This window comes from Lemur catta, chromosome 15, assembly GCF_020740605.2.
Source record: "Lemur catta isolate mLemCat1 chromosome 15, mLemCat1.pri, whole genome shotgun sequence".
Classification (NCBI taxonomy): domain Eukaryota; kingdom Metazoa; phylum Chordata; class Mammalia; order Primates; family Lemuridae; genus Lemur; species Lemur catta.
The window spans coordinates 52,942,868-52,956,485 of record NC_059142.1 but is presented as its reverse complement, the minus strand read 5'-3'; the positions used below and the strand labels follow the sequence as shown (position 1 = coordinate 52,956,485).

Here is a 13,618-nt window from a genome sequence, read left to right as displayed (position 1 = left end):
CACTGCAGACCTACCTGCTCCACTGAATGGTGACTGTCTTACGTCCAAACTGCAGAAGACCATGGACAACAGAATAAAGGGTGGTCAGCTCCATGGCTGGTCAGTCTCATTCTCCAGGTTCTTTCCCCTTCCTGAGCATTGAAGTTATTAGTAAATCCTTATTCAATAATATATTTAAAATCTAAATTTAAAGAAAAAATAGAATGATTGTCCTTATTCCTGTGTGATAGATGACACTCATGTTTATTATATTATTAATATTTAGGGCTGCACTTGGCCCTTCCCAATATTTTTTTTAATTTATTTTTTTTATTAATTATTAGAACCTGCAACATTTTAAATTCCATCATCACAGTTCTAGTTTGCACTGCCTTTGCTAGGGAGGCCTTACTGCAAATGTAGAATTGCTTTTTTTTTTTTTTTTTTTTTTGAGACAGAGTCTCAGTTTGTTGCCCGGGCTAGAGTGAGTGCCGTGGCGTCAGCTTAGCTCACAGCAACCTCAGACTCCTGGGCTTAAGCGATCCTACTGCCTCAGCCTCCCGAGTAGCTGGGACTACAGGCATGAGCAACCATGCCCGGCTAATTTTTTTGTATATATATTTTTAGTTGGCCAGATAATTTCTTTCTATTTTTAGTAGAGACGGGGTCTCACTCTTGCTCAGGCTGGTCTCGAACTCCTGACCTCGAGCGATCCACCCGCCTCGGCCTCCCAGAGCTAGGATTACAGGCGTGAGCCACCGCGCCCAGCCTTAGAATTGCTTTTTATACCTTTGAGCCTGGTCCAATTCGGGACCAAATGTCATAGGAAGGAGTGTCTGCTGGGAAATGAACTAGAATTGCTTATTGGTTCTATTCGCTTCTGAGAGGCAGAATTCTTCTATTTGTACAATTGTTTTTTCTCTGTGGGGCAAAGAAAAGTTTACTTGGTATTTTTATCCCTTTCCTAATGACAAGAAAAGCTCCCAACCCACAATCAAGATTTTGAGCACATTAGGTTTTTGTTTTTTTTTTTGAGACAGAGTCTCACTTTGTTGCCCGGGCTAGAGTGAGTGCCGTGGCGTCAGCCTAGCTCACAGCAACCTCAAACTCCTGGGCTTAAGCGATCCTACTGCCTCAGCCTCCCGAGTAGCTGGGACTACAGGCATGCACCACCAGGCCCGGCTAATTTTTTTCTATATATATTTTTAGTTGGCCAGGTAATTTCTTTCTGTTTTTAGTAGAGACAGGGTCTCACTCAGGCTGGTCTCACTCCTGACCTCGAGCGATCCACCCGCCTCGGCCTCCCAGAGGGCTAGGATTACAGGCGTGAGCCACCGCGCCCGGCCACATTAGGATTTTTAAGCACACAAATAAGTTAGCTACTGTTAGAAGACCAAGTAAGGGAACTTGAGCAAAGAGCTCAAACATTCAGATAATTAGTGTGGTAGTGAAGGAAGAGATGCTTCTTGTTTGTAACATCAGGCAGATGACTAGTCCTTCTGGGCCTCAGTCATCAGTTGTGAAAAAGGAGGTTTGGAATTGAAAACTGAGGTCCTTTTCAAGTCTAAAATTCCATTTATACCTCCAGCTAATGTTTTCTCTCCTATATCTCCAAGGGCTGAAATTTTAAAATGTACTTAATTAGCAAGAGTATTTAGAATATACAGTAGTTCCTGGAATTAGAATATGCTACCATTTCCTTTGGTATTTAGTGAGTCCTGACATGTTCCTGGCAAGATACTAAGCATCGGGGATATAAAAATCAACATGTGAGGACTCTGGGAGCTGACATTCTGGTCATAATGTAGTAATGTGGCTGCTGGCATTATTCTGGAAGGTCACTGAACTTAGAAATGAGAAAGTATCTTTCTTATCTGTGGGCAGGCCTAGCACGTCAGCCTCCAGGACAGCCAGTTCTCCATCCCACGGCTTTAACTTTGGGACCTGTCTTTACATATTCTAAGGTAAGAGCGTAAGTGCACAAAAGAGTACAAAGAACAATTTGTTCTCCCCCTCCCCACCCTGAGACAGTCTTTCTCTGTTGGTTATCATAGCTCACTGCAACCTCAGATTTCTGGGCTCAAGGGATCCTCCTGCCTCAGCCTCCCAAGTAGCTGGGACTACAGGGCACACCATCACGCCCAGCTAATTTTTTTTCTATTTTTGCTAGAGACGGGGTCTCACTCTTGTCCAGGCTGGTCTCAAACTGTTGACCTCAAGCAATCCTCCCACTTTGGCCTCCTAAAGTGCTAGGATTACAGGCGTGAGCCACCTCTCCCCACTCAGAACTTACTCTTGATGTTAATCCTCGGGGGCCTATTGTGCTCCAGGTATTGGGAATATAATGAAAAAAAATCCTTCAATTAAATAAACGGTACCAACTCAGACTAAACTAAAAATATGAATTTGACAGGTTGTTAAAATAATAGTTGTTTCTCAGTATGTCGGGGGGGATTAGATCCAGGACTCCCTTGGATATCAAAATCCATGGATGCTCAAGTTCCTGCTTAAAACAAGAGTAGTATATGCATGCAAGCTATGCGCACCTTCCCATGTATCTTAAATCATCTCGGGATTACTTATAATATGTAACAAAGTAAATAGTTGTATTGTTTAGGGAATAATGAGAGAAAAAGTCCACATGTTGAGTACAGACAACTGTTTCTCACTCCACCCCAGCTCTCAAGGGTGCAGAACCCACAGATAAGGAGGGCCAACTACAAAGTACAGCCGAATTCATAGTTTTTCTTTGAGTGGCTTTGCTGCATGTGAACACTTGTTATGAAGTTTTATTTACACATTTTCTGGAAGAATTGAGTATGGGGAAGTCATGCCTCAATTATTGAGGGCATCAGATTCCTCTAGTCTTGCCTGTAATCAGCTGAGTGCTGCCACTTGACTAAATGAATGTGTTTTGAGATCAGACTAGGGCAGCACAAGAAAGGATGGTTATCTTGTGGCTAACTGGAAACACCTGGGTAGTGGGGCCTCTTTTCCAAGTTGCCCCAGCTTTGGTTGAACAAAATATGGGATCTGTCCCCAAGGGGCCGAGGTCCCAGGACTGCATCTCTTAGACATGTGCTACTGCCCTATGTAATGGGCACAGCTAATGCCACAAAACGTGGTTGCTAATGATACCCTTAAATCTATCCTTAAGTGGCTCCTCAAGAGTGGGCAGTTCTTTCTAGGTTAAGGGGATGGATGGAGTCTAGCTAAATCTTAGACTCCCCATCCCCAAAACATGCATCACTAATGCAAATGCCTGGGCACAGCCCTTTCGCACCTTTTTGGGGGAGCGTTTTATTTATATTTTTAGGGGGACAGAGTCTGACTCTGTTGTCCAGGCTAGAGTGCCCTGGCGTCAGCCTAGCTCACAGCAACCTCAAACTCCTGGGCTCAAGCGATCCTCCTGCCTCAGCCTCCCGAGTAGCTGGGACTACAGGCATGCGCCACCGTGCCTGGCTAAGTTTTTCTCTATATATTTTTAGTTGTCCAGATAATTTCTTTCTATCTTTAGTAGAGACGGGGTCTCGTTCTTGCTCAGTCAGGTCTTGAACTCCTGAGCTCAAACGATCCACCCACCTTGACCTCCCAGAGTGCTAGGATTACAGGCATGAGCCACCGCACCTGGCCTGGGAGCGTTTATTGAGAATAAAAAGAGTGGGGCTTTGGGCCATGGCTGAGGCTCCCCTTGTGACTTTGGGGGTCGCTTTGAGTATGGAAGGCCCCCGCGTGTGGTGGCCTTTGCTCTCTGAAGCTCTTGGCGGGGGCGCGTTCTCAGGCAGAATCCTCGGGGCACGGGGGGGGGGGGGCTCACAACAGGAGCGCGAACGAACGGGGCCACTTCTCGTTCCAAACGTCCGGCGGCGCGAGGGGGTTGGGGGCCCAGGCTCGAGCCTGGAGACCAGCCGGTGGCCGGGCGGACAGCGGAGGGTCCCTGTCCCGGACCCCGCCGGGGAGGTGGGGGCGCTGATTCCCCAAGACGGGAGTCGGAAGTTGGCCAGGCTCTGTCCTGTGACTGTCGCTTGGGCGCGGCTGAGCCCAGGGGCCTCGCAGGGCCCCCGAAAGGCCCCCAGGCGTTGTATGGAGTGAGCGGAGCATGGTCGCCTGTCCCCCCGGGAGCCCGGACCGCTCCTGACTGGTCGCACGATGGCGCCCGCGATGGGGCCTACGGTCTCCCTCCGGGAGCTGGCCGACCTCGCCATCGGCACCCCGGAGGTGGGTGCTGTCAACTTCACAGCCCTGCACACGCTCATCGTGGCCATGCTCAAGAACCTCAACCTCCAGGAGACACGGATCAACTTCGACTCCGTGTCGCCGGAGCCGAGCCGCTCGCAGGAGTCCGCGCGGGTCTCTATCAGCACCCACCAGCTGCGCAGGCAGTCCTCAGCGACCGCGACGACCGCGGCGACCGTGGCTGCGCTCCGGGAGAAGCGGCGCAGCATAAGCAGGCCCGCCCCACAGGCGCTGGAGAGCCAGGTGAAGGACCTGAGCAGCCAGGTGCAGGACCTGGGCAAGCAGCTGAGGACCATCGGCAGCCAGGTGCAGAGCATCATCGCCCACGTGCAGCACATGTCCCAGGCCGGGGGGCTGGACTTGGAGTGGCTGCAGGAGAAGCTCGCGGCCTTGCCATTGCAGGAGATGTCATGGCAGGAGAGGCCATCGCAGGAGAGGGCGCAAGTTGGCCTGACGAAAACCACGGAGGACACCGCCATGGCGGAGATCAGCCCCGCCAAGGTGAGCGCACGCGGGCCCTCCCGGCCGCCCTCCAGCCCCGGCCGGAGCTGAGTCCGGCCCTGCCGCGGAGGGGGCGCGGGGCCTCCGTGCAGCCTGGTCCCACGTGGCCCATGCTTCACTTTGCAGGCCATAGGGCTGCTTCGGAAGGTCACAGAAGACATGAAAGCCCTGAAGGAAGCACAGCAAAAGGTGTTCCCTGAGGTGAGGCCCCTGGTGAGGACACCAGAGACCCTGTCTTGGGGAGCCCAGTAGCTCCATCCCACACCCTTCCTTCCTGGTCCTGCTTACGCTGGGTTCACCCACCGCCTGTCACACACCCAGGGACCCTGCACTGCCCCAGAGGGAAGTTGACAACTTCTCAGAATGTTCTTAGAGTGAATTCCCTTTTTAAAAGAATAAAGAAATACGAAGATTGTGTTGAAAGACAAAGGCCAGTCCAAGAGCAAGGGAATCAGGATGGAGAGTGAGACCCCAGCTCCCTGCGGTTATGACACAAGCCCAAGCAGGCAGGGGACAATTTCACTTGGGCTTTTATTTTCTTGGAAGGAGAAGGACACACAAATCGTTCAGCATAAGTATCCTCCAACAAACAGCAGGCAGCACAAAGCAGGCCAGCTGGACTCAAGGAGGTAACGGGCACATGCGCATATCTCAGAGCCCCGCTTGCCAGATGGGGAGTTTGGACCCGGAAGAAAAAGGAGGAGCAAGGAGGGAGAGAGCCTGGGGGAGGCTGAGAAGCAGGACAGGAGGGAAAAGAGGCCAAGCACCCAGGGACACCTGGCCGCTGGTCCCATTGGCCTGCATGGCCCCGGGGCCTTGCGACCCCAGCACCACTCACTTTTGCTCTGGGAAACATATCTGCTTTTCTTTTCAAACTTTTAAGTGTGGTGGAGTTTTTGTTTTGTTTTTTTAGCTAATCTTAGATTCTGAAGGTTTGCATAAGTTATAAAGAGCAATTTAAGTTTTAGCAATTTGTTTTGGTTCTTTTGAGGTCCTTTTCTTTTTAAACAGCACAGACATTCAGATGGCTGTTGAAGTACCTGGTACCTTTTTTTCCTTGAGAGACCAGGTGGGCGTCATCCTGCCGTGCTTGAGGTTTTGTGAGCGGTAGTGTGAATGCATCCCAGGACCGGAGGTTCCCATCCCCGCAGCGGCATTCACTCTTGGCACAGTCCGCCGGTGCTGCCCCCACAGCACCCCGCTTCCCTGCCTCTCATTGGCTGGGAAAAGAACTGAGAGCCTGGCTTTACCAGCCAGGTGGAAACCCTCCCTTTGCTCGCTCTCGCTATGAGCCCGCGTGTGTAGGGCCACAGGCAGAACTGCCGGGTCCCCCATCCCTGAACTCTTCTTCCAGGAGCTCCTCCAGAAGGTCGATGAACTAGAGAAGCTAATCAGAGAACGGGATGAATTCCTGGTAATATCAGCCAGTCCTGTGGGAAGGGGCCCTGCAAGGGGTCGGGGGATGGTTGTCCTCAGCCTGGCTCTCTCAGGGTGTGTCCAGACTCCCCCTCTGGATGTCTGCATCCCTCCAGTGTGATTCTTTGCTCCTGGATTGAGGGTGAAATCCTCTCCATTCCTGCCCAGAGCTCTACTGGGGATCCACATGGGAAAAAGAACCAGTCGCCCAAGATTTGCCGGTCATTTGAAAGACAATGAATTCTCCTTGGGGTCAGGGCCATGGAAGGACCCACCCAATCCTGTAAACCCAGGTCTGTCCCTAAAACTTCCTGGGATTAAACTAGGTGTGTGTGTGTGTGTATGTGTGTGTGTGTATTATCTGTGATTGCCAGGAAGCAGTGGGCCGGAGGCTGTCTTTGGTTCCTGGTGAAGAAGTCACCATGGTCACCTGGGAAGAGCTGGAGCAAGCGATCGCTGACGGCTGGAGAGCCTCACAAATGGTGAACAAGCGGGTCTGGGTGGTGGTCTTGGGTGGGGCTCCCCAGAACCTCTCCCTTTGTACAACGGCACAATGTCCTGTTATATGGGCATTCATAATTTATTTCACAAATTCCATATTACGGTTATTTTAAATGTTTCTTCCAATCTCATAACAATTGCTCCAAGGCGACATTCACATATGTGAGTAGGATAAATTCCTAGAAATGGAATGTGCACTTGTGAACTGCCTTAGCTGTTGCCAAATTGCTTTCCATGGATGTTGCTTCAGTTTAGACCCCATCAGCAGCACAGGAGAGAACTTATTCCTTGACATCCCCCCAGCACTGTATGTCAGTACCCAGTTTTTTGAGCTTTGCCTACAGGCTGGATGGAAGATGGTACCTGAGTGTAGTTTTAATTTGCTTTTGTGGCTTTTGAAACTTCCCTTACAGTCTGCCCCGAAATGCATGAGTCCGTTCATTATTAGTGGACCACAGTGACCCACCCTGAAAACCTCTGTAGGGGCCCTTTGCTGATGGTGATTTTTGCACATGAGCACACTGTCCTGACACAGTTCACAGTTTACCAAATCGTTTTCTTTCTTTTTTTTTTCTTCATATATATATATGTGTATATATATATATATATATTTTTTTTTTTTTTTTTTTCTTTTGAGACAGTCTCGCTGTGTTGCCTGGGCTAGAGTGAGTGCCATAGTGTCAGCCTAGCTCACAGCAACCTCAAATTCCTGGGCTCAAGCGATCCTCCTGCCTCAGCCTCCCAAGTAGCTGGGACTACAGGCATGCACCACCATGCCCGGCTAATTTTTTCTGTATATATTTTTAGTTGGCCAGATAATTTCTTTCTATTTTTAGTAGAGACGGGGTCTCGCTCTTGCTCAGGCTGGTCTCGAACTCATGACCTCTAGCGATCCACCCGCCTCGGCCTCCCAGAGTGCTAGGATTATAGGCGTGAGCCACCGCGCCTGGCCACCAAATCGTTTTCAAATCCCCAGCCTTTCTTCATCCTCAATATTTTCAAGTGGCCCTTCAACCTGAGGCTTAGCTGCTCCTTTGGTCTTGACACACCTTCCCCTGGATTTGTGCAACTGGGTGACTCAAACAGGATCAGCAAGGGGAAGAGTAAGCCTTTTGGTGCCACCAAGTGGCCATCTTGAGGAGCGCCAGATATTATCTTGGCACAGAAGACACCCTGCCAGTTTCCAGGATGGTTTCCTGGATTCAAGGCCCATCCTCAGAAAGAGTTGCACGATGACCCTAAACACAAAAGGCAGGGCCTAGAAAAAGGTGGCCTCTGCTTTTTCTGCCTTTTTTAAAGCCAAATCTTTACACAAACCACAATCGTATTATTTTTAGTGAGCAACACATTTTCTCAGGGTGTGGGCAGGAGACACCCATGAGACTTATAAATAAACACTAATAGACAGTCTTTACTTCTCCATATGTTAGAAAGCATCAGTGTTTTGACCATTGCTTGTAATCATGAACAACTGCAAAAGCAAATGAGAATAAGTATAAATATTAGAAGACTTTTGAGAAAAAACAACAAGCTCTGGTAGTGACCAGTTCATCCATTGCAGAGACCAGAATGAAAGCAGCAGAGAGTTCTACTACCTCCAGTTGAGAACATGAAGTACACCTGGGACTGCATGGTTGGTGGGCCCTTTAGCATAAATATGAAATCAGAACTTTGTAGCTGGGTGTTGTTGAGGTCAGTTATGGGTTTTGGCAGATGGTGGTGACTGGCAATCGTGAGGGGTACTATCTGCCTGCGTCATGGGCAGAGAGCCAGGATTGAAGGGAGGGTGGTGAGTCTGGGGGTGTGGTCGGTACAGAGAGGGGTAACATTCTACATCTGGCTAACCAGACGTGGGAGAGGAGTTGGATTTTGATCTTGAGGAAGGAGGCTGCAAGTGTACTTAGAGCAGCCACAGTTAAAGGAGTTTAATATTAAAGTGGCCGATACCTATTCCAGGACTTGAATGTCCAAAAGGGCACAAACCAGCTCTTTCCAAGGGTGCACTCCAACAGGCAGCCAGACAGTTCCTCACCACTTCGTTCATATGCCGAAAGATGATGATGCTTCTACTCCTCCTCCTCCTGCCCTCCTACCCCTTCGTCCCCTGGCTTGTGCACAAGAGTAGAATGTATTCTGTTGTTGGGTGGAGTGTTCTATAGATGTCTGTCCTAGCTGGATTATAATGTTTTCTAATATGCCATATCATATCAATTCCCTTGTTTGTTTTACTGTATTTTTTGAGTTATTTTCTTAGCGATTTCCCTAGGGATTAAAATTAACATTTAAAACAGTCTAATTTGGATTGATATCAACTTAAATATGATAGTATACAAAAACTTTGCTCCAGTATAGCTCCATTCTCTTCCCCATTGTTTGTGCTATTATTGTCATACAAAAAATATTTTTACATATTATAAGCCCATCAATACCATTTTATAATTTTTGCATTATGCAGTTGTCTTTTTATCATATGGAGAAGAAAAGAGTTACAAGTAATAATATATTTATACTAGCTTTTATATTTACCTTTATGGGTGTTTATTTTTTCCTGTGGATTCAAATTATTATCTATGTCCTTTCATTTTAGCCCGAAGGACTCCCTTTTGTATTTCTCTTAGGACAGGCCTGTTAGCAATGAATAATTTCAGTTCTTATCAGGAAATGTCTTAACTTCTCCTTCATTTTTCAAAGCTAAACATATGTTTTGCTGATAAAGCATTCTTGATTTTCTTCCAGCACTTTTGATATGTCATCCCACTGCCTCTGTCCGCCATGGTTTCTAGGGAGAAATGAGCTGTTAAACTCACTGAGGATCTCTCATACACAATGAGTTGTTCTTCTCCTGATGCTTTCAAGATTCTCTCTGTCTTTGGTTTGTGACAATTTGACTATGTTGACTAGGTGTGGATCTTTTTGAGTCTATACCACATGGAGTTCCTTGGACTTCTTGGATGTGTAGGTTAATGTTTTTAATGTGTAGGGAAGTTTTTGACCATTATTTATTCAAATATTCTTTCTTCTCCATTCTCTCCCTGCTCTCTTTCTGGGGCTTCTATTATATGTATGTCAGTAGGCTAAACAACAGCCCTCCAAATATGGCCATGTCCCGATCCCTGGAACCTGTGAATAAATATGTCACCTGTCATAGTAAAAGGAACTTTGCAGTTATGATTAAGGATCTTGAGAAAGAGATTATCCTGGATTACCCTGGGGTGCCAATGTAATTATAGGGTGTTTATAAGAGGGAAGCAGGAGGGTCAAAGACAGAAAAGGCAGCATCTTGTGGTTTTGAAGGTGGAGGATGGGGCTACCAACTAAGCAATGTAAGTGACCTCTAGAAGCTGGAAAAGTATTCTCCCCCAGAAGTCCACAACCCTGCTAATTCATTTTAGACATTTTTATATCCACAACTATAAGAGTATAAAATTGTGTTGTTTTAAGCCACAAATTTTCTGGTAATTTGTTATAGGAGTAAAAGGAAACCAATACAGTCAGTATGCTTGGTGGTATCCCACAGGTCTTTGAGGCTCTGTTCATTTGCTTATTTTTTCCTTCTGTTCCTCAGACTGAATACTCTTAATTGACCTATTTTCGAGTTCACTGATTCTTCTGCCAGTTCAAATCTACCGTTGAGCCCCTCTAGTGAATTTTATTGTGCTTTAGAACTCTAGAATTTCTAATTAGTTCTTTTAAAATTTTTTTTATTTTTTGTTGTTTAGATTCTCTGGTGATAAATCATTTCCTTGCTTTTTAAAAATTATTTGTACATGGTTTTCTTTATTTCTTTGAACATATTTATAATATATATTTATAATAATATATATTTATAATAACAGATTTAAAATTTTTGTGTAGTAGGTCCAACATCTGGACTTATTCAGGGAATATGACTACTTTTTTACCTGTGCATGGGCCATACTTTCCTGTTTCTTTGCATATATTATAATTTTTTGGTTGAAAACTGAATATTTTAAATAATATAATGTGGCGACTCTGGATATCAGAGTCCCTCACATCCCTCATTTCCCAGATTCTCCCTTTAAGTTTTTTAGCCAGTCTCTTTTTCACTCCAACTCTTATCACTGTCTCAGGCAGCTGTGATGTAAACAATGGCCACCAATTGTATTGGACAAAGGTCCCGGGGGATAGGTTTTCTTACTGAGTCAGGTTAAAGGTAAGTCCTTTTCTACAGAGCTGGCCAGCAGGTGAAATATTGACAATTCTCTGGGAATGGGACTTTTCTGGGGGAGTTCCAAACCTGCTCTGCCCCCTCCAGTGACCGCCAATCTGTTAGTTTTCACAGCTACTGAGTTTATAAGGCTCATGTTTTTCAAGGCTACCACAGAATTGGGAAGAGGGGGATGGGAATAGGGCAAGTTGAAACACCATGTAGCTCAGCTGTTTTCTTTCTTTTTTTTTTTTTTTTGAGACAGAGTCTCGCTGTGTTGCCCGGGCTAGAGTGAGTGCCGTGGTGTCAGCCTAGCTCACGGCAACCTCAAACTCCTGGGCTTAAGCGATCCTACTGCCTCAGCCTCCCCGGTAGCTGGGACTACAGGCATGCGCCACCATGCCCAGCTAATTTTTTCTATATATATTTTTTAGTTGGCCAGATAATTTCTTTCTATTTTTTAGTAGAGACGGGGTCTCGCTCTTGCTCAGGCTGGTCTCGAACTCCTGACCTCGAGCAATCCACCCGCCTCGGCCTCCCAGAGTGCTAGGATTACAGGCGTGAGCCACCGCGCCTGGCCCAGCCGTTTTCTTTGAATAAATGTTCCTCAGATTGTTGCAAGCCTTTGGTTAATTTCCAGAATTCAGAAAAAGTTGGTTTTGACCATTTTTGCCAATGTTCTCATTGTGTTTATGAAGGAACAATTTTCAGAGGTCCTTGTTCAGCCATTCCGAAAGTCCTTCTTGCCTTCATTTTAAAGAATTACTGATTGATTGATTGATGGGATCTTGCTCTGCTGCCCAGGCTGGAGATTTGTGGAAATGATGCAGTGGCACAATCATAGCTTACCATAACATTGAATTTCTAGGCTCAAGCAATTCTCCTGCCTCAGCCTCCCAAGTAGCTAGGACTACAGGTATGCACCACCACACCTGGCTAATTTGTAAAGTTTTTTGTAGAGACAAGGTCTCACTCTGTTTCCCAGGTGGGCTTCCCTTCATTTTTGAAAGATATTTTTATCTAGTATAGAATTCTAGGTTGACAGTTTTTAAATGTACTTTAAAGATGTTGCTCCATTGTCTTCTTGCTTGCATTTTTTCCAATGAGCAATCTGTTGTCATGTTTAACTTTGTTCTTCTGCACATACCCCTTTTTTTCCCTGGCCGCTTTTTTTTCTTTATTACTGGTTTTGAGCAATTTATGATGTGCCATGGTGTCATTGTCATTGTTTCTGTGCTTGGGGTATACTGAGCTTCTTGTATCTCTGAGTTTATAGTTTTCATCAAGTTTGGAAAGTTTTTGGACATCATTTCCACAAATCTTTTTTCTGTCCCCTTCCTACCCTCTCCTTCAGGTTAGTTTTACATATTTATAGGGTCTTTGTGATATTTTGATACATGCATACAATGTATAATGATTAAATCAGAGTAATTGGAATATCTGTCACCTCAAACATTTATCCTTTTTTTGTGTTGGAAACATTCCAGATCTTCTCTTCTAGCAATTTGGAAATATACAATAAATTATTGTTAATTATAGTTGCCCTACTGTGCTATCAATCACTAGAACTCATTCCTTCTATCTAACTATATTTTTGTACCCATTGCCCAACTTCTCTTCATCCCTACCCTTCCCAACCCACCATTCTACTCACTGCCTCCATGAGATCAATTTTTTTTTAGCTCCTACATATGAGTAAGAACATGTGATGTTTGCCTTTCTGTACCTGACTTACTTCATTTGACATAATGTCTTCCAATTCCATCCATGTTACTGCAAATCACAGGATTTCATTCTTTTTGTGGCTGAATAATATTCCATTGTGTATATGTACCACATTTTTTTAATCCATTCATCCATTGATGGACACTTAGGTTGATTCCATATCTTGGCTATTGTGGATAATGCTATAATAATTATAGGAGTGCAAATATCTCTTTGATATAATGATTTCCCCTTTTTTTTTTTTTTTTGGATATATAGCCAGCAGTGGGATTGCCAGATCATATGTTCTATTTTAGAATAGATGATAGTTTTATTTTTGGTCTTTTGAGGAATCTCCATACTGCTTTCCCGAGTGGCTACACTGATTTACATTACCACCAGCAGTGAACAAATGTTCCCCTTTCTCCACATCCTCAACAGCATCTCTTATTTTCTGCCTTTTTTATGATAGCCATTTTAACTGGGGTAAGGTGGTATCTCCTTGCGGTTTTACTTTGCATTTCCCTGATGACTAATGATGTTGAACATTTTTTTCATATGCCTGTTGGCCATTTGTCATTTTAGATAGTTTTTATTTTTTGTTTGCTCATTTATTTATTTATTTATTTTGAGACAGAGTCTCACTCTGTTGCCCCAGCTAGATAGAGTGCAGTGGTGTCATCATAGCTCACTGCAACCTCAAACTCCTGGGCTCAAGTGATCTTCCTGTCTGAGCCTCCTGAGAAGCTGGAACTACAGGCGTGCACCACCATGGCTGGCTAAATTTTTTCCTATTTTTTGTACAGATAGGGTCTCACTTTTGTTCAGGCTGGTCTCAAATTCCTGACCTCAAGCAATCCTCCCACCTTGGCCTCCCAGCGTGCTAGGATTATAGGTGTGAGCTACCATGCCAGCCTTTAGATAGTTTTTATTGCTATGCCTTTAAATTCTATAATCTTTTCTTCTGCAATGTCTAATCTGTCATTAACCTCGACTGGTGTATTTTTCATTTCAGACATTGTAGTTTTTATCTCTATAACTTCAAGTTAAGTCTTTTAAAAAATATCTTCTATGTCTCTATTTGACTTTTTGAACATAAGAAATATAGCTATA

The 13,618-nt window shown here is 45.3% G+C and overlaps 1 protein-coding gene across 4 annotated transcripts in view; it reads left to right on the top strand.

Moving 5' to 3' along the window:
- The first annotated feature begins 13 nt into the window (after nucleotides 1–13).
- Nucleotides 14–13,618, top strand: part of QRICH2 (glutamine rich 2) — a 34,271-nt gene continuing 20,666 nt past the window's right edge. For 2 of the 4 annotated variants that reach the window (XM_045525736.1, XM_045525735.1), the window contains exons 1-4: nucleotides 3,549–4,716; nucleotides 4,843–4,917; nucleotides 6,071–6,130; nucleotides 6,507–6,614. In XM_045525736.1, coding sequence (XP_045381692.1) covers nucleotides 4,129–4,716; nucleotides 4,843–4,917; nucleotides 6,071–6,130; nucleotides 6,507–6,614 — 831 coding nt within the window. In that variant the 5' untranslated portion in view covers nucleotides 3,549–4,128. Of the gene's footprint in view, nucleotides 100–1,863; nucleotides 1,944–3,545; nucleotides 4,717–4,842; nucleotides 4,918–6,070; nucleotides 6,131–6,506; nucleotides 6,615–13,618 lie in introns of those variants that run through there. The other 2 variants (XM_045525737.1, XM_045525738.1) reach the window with 2 other exon arrangements.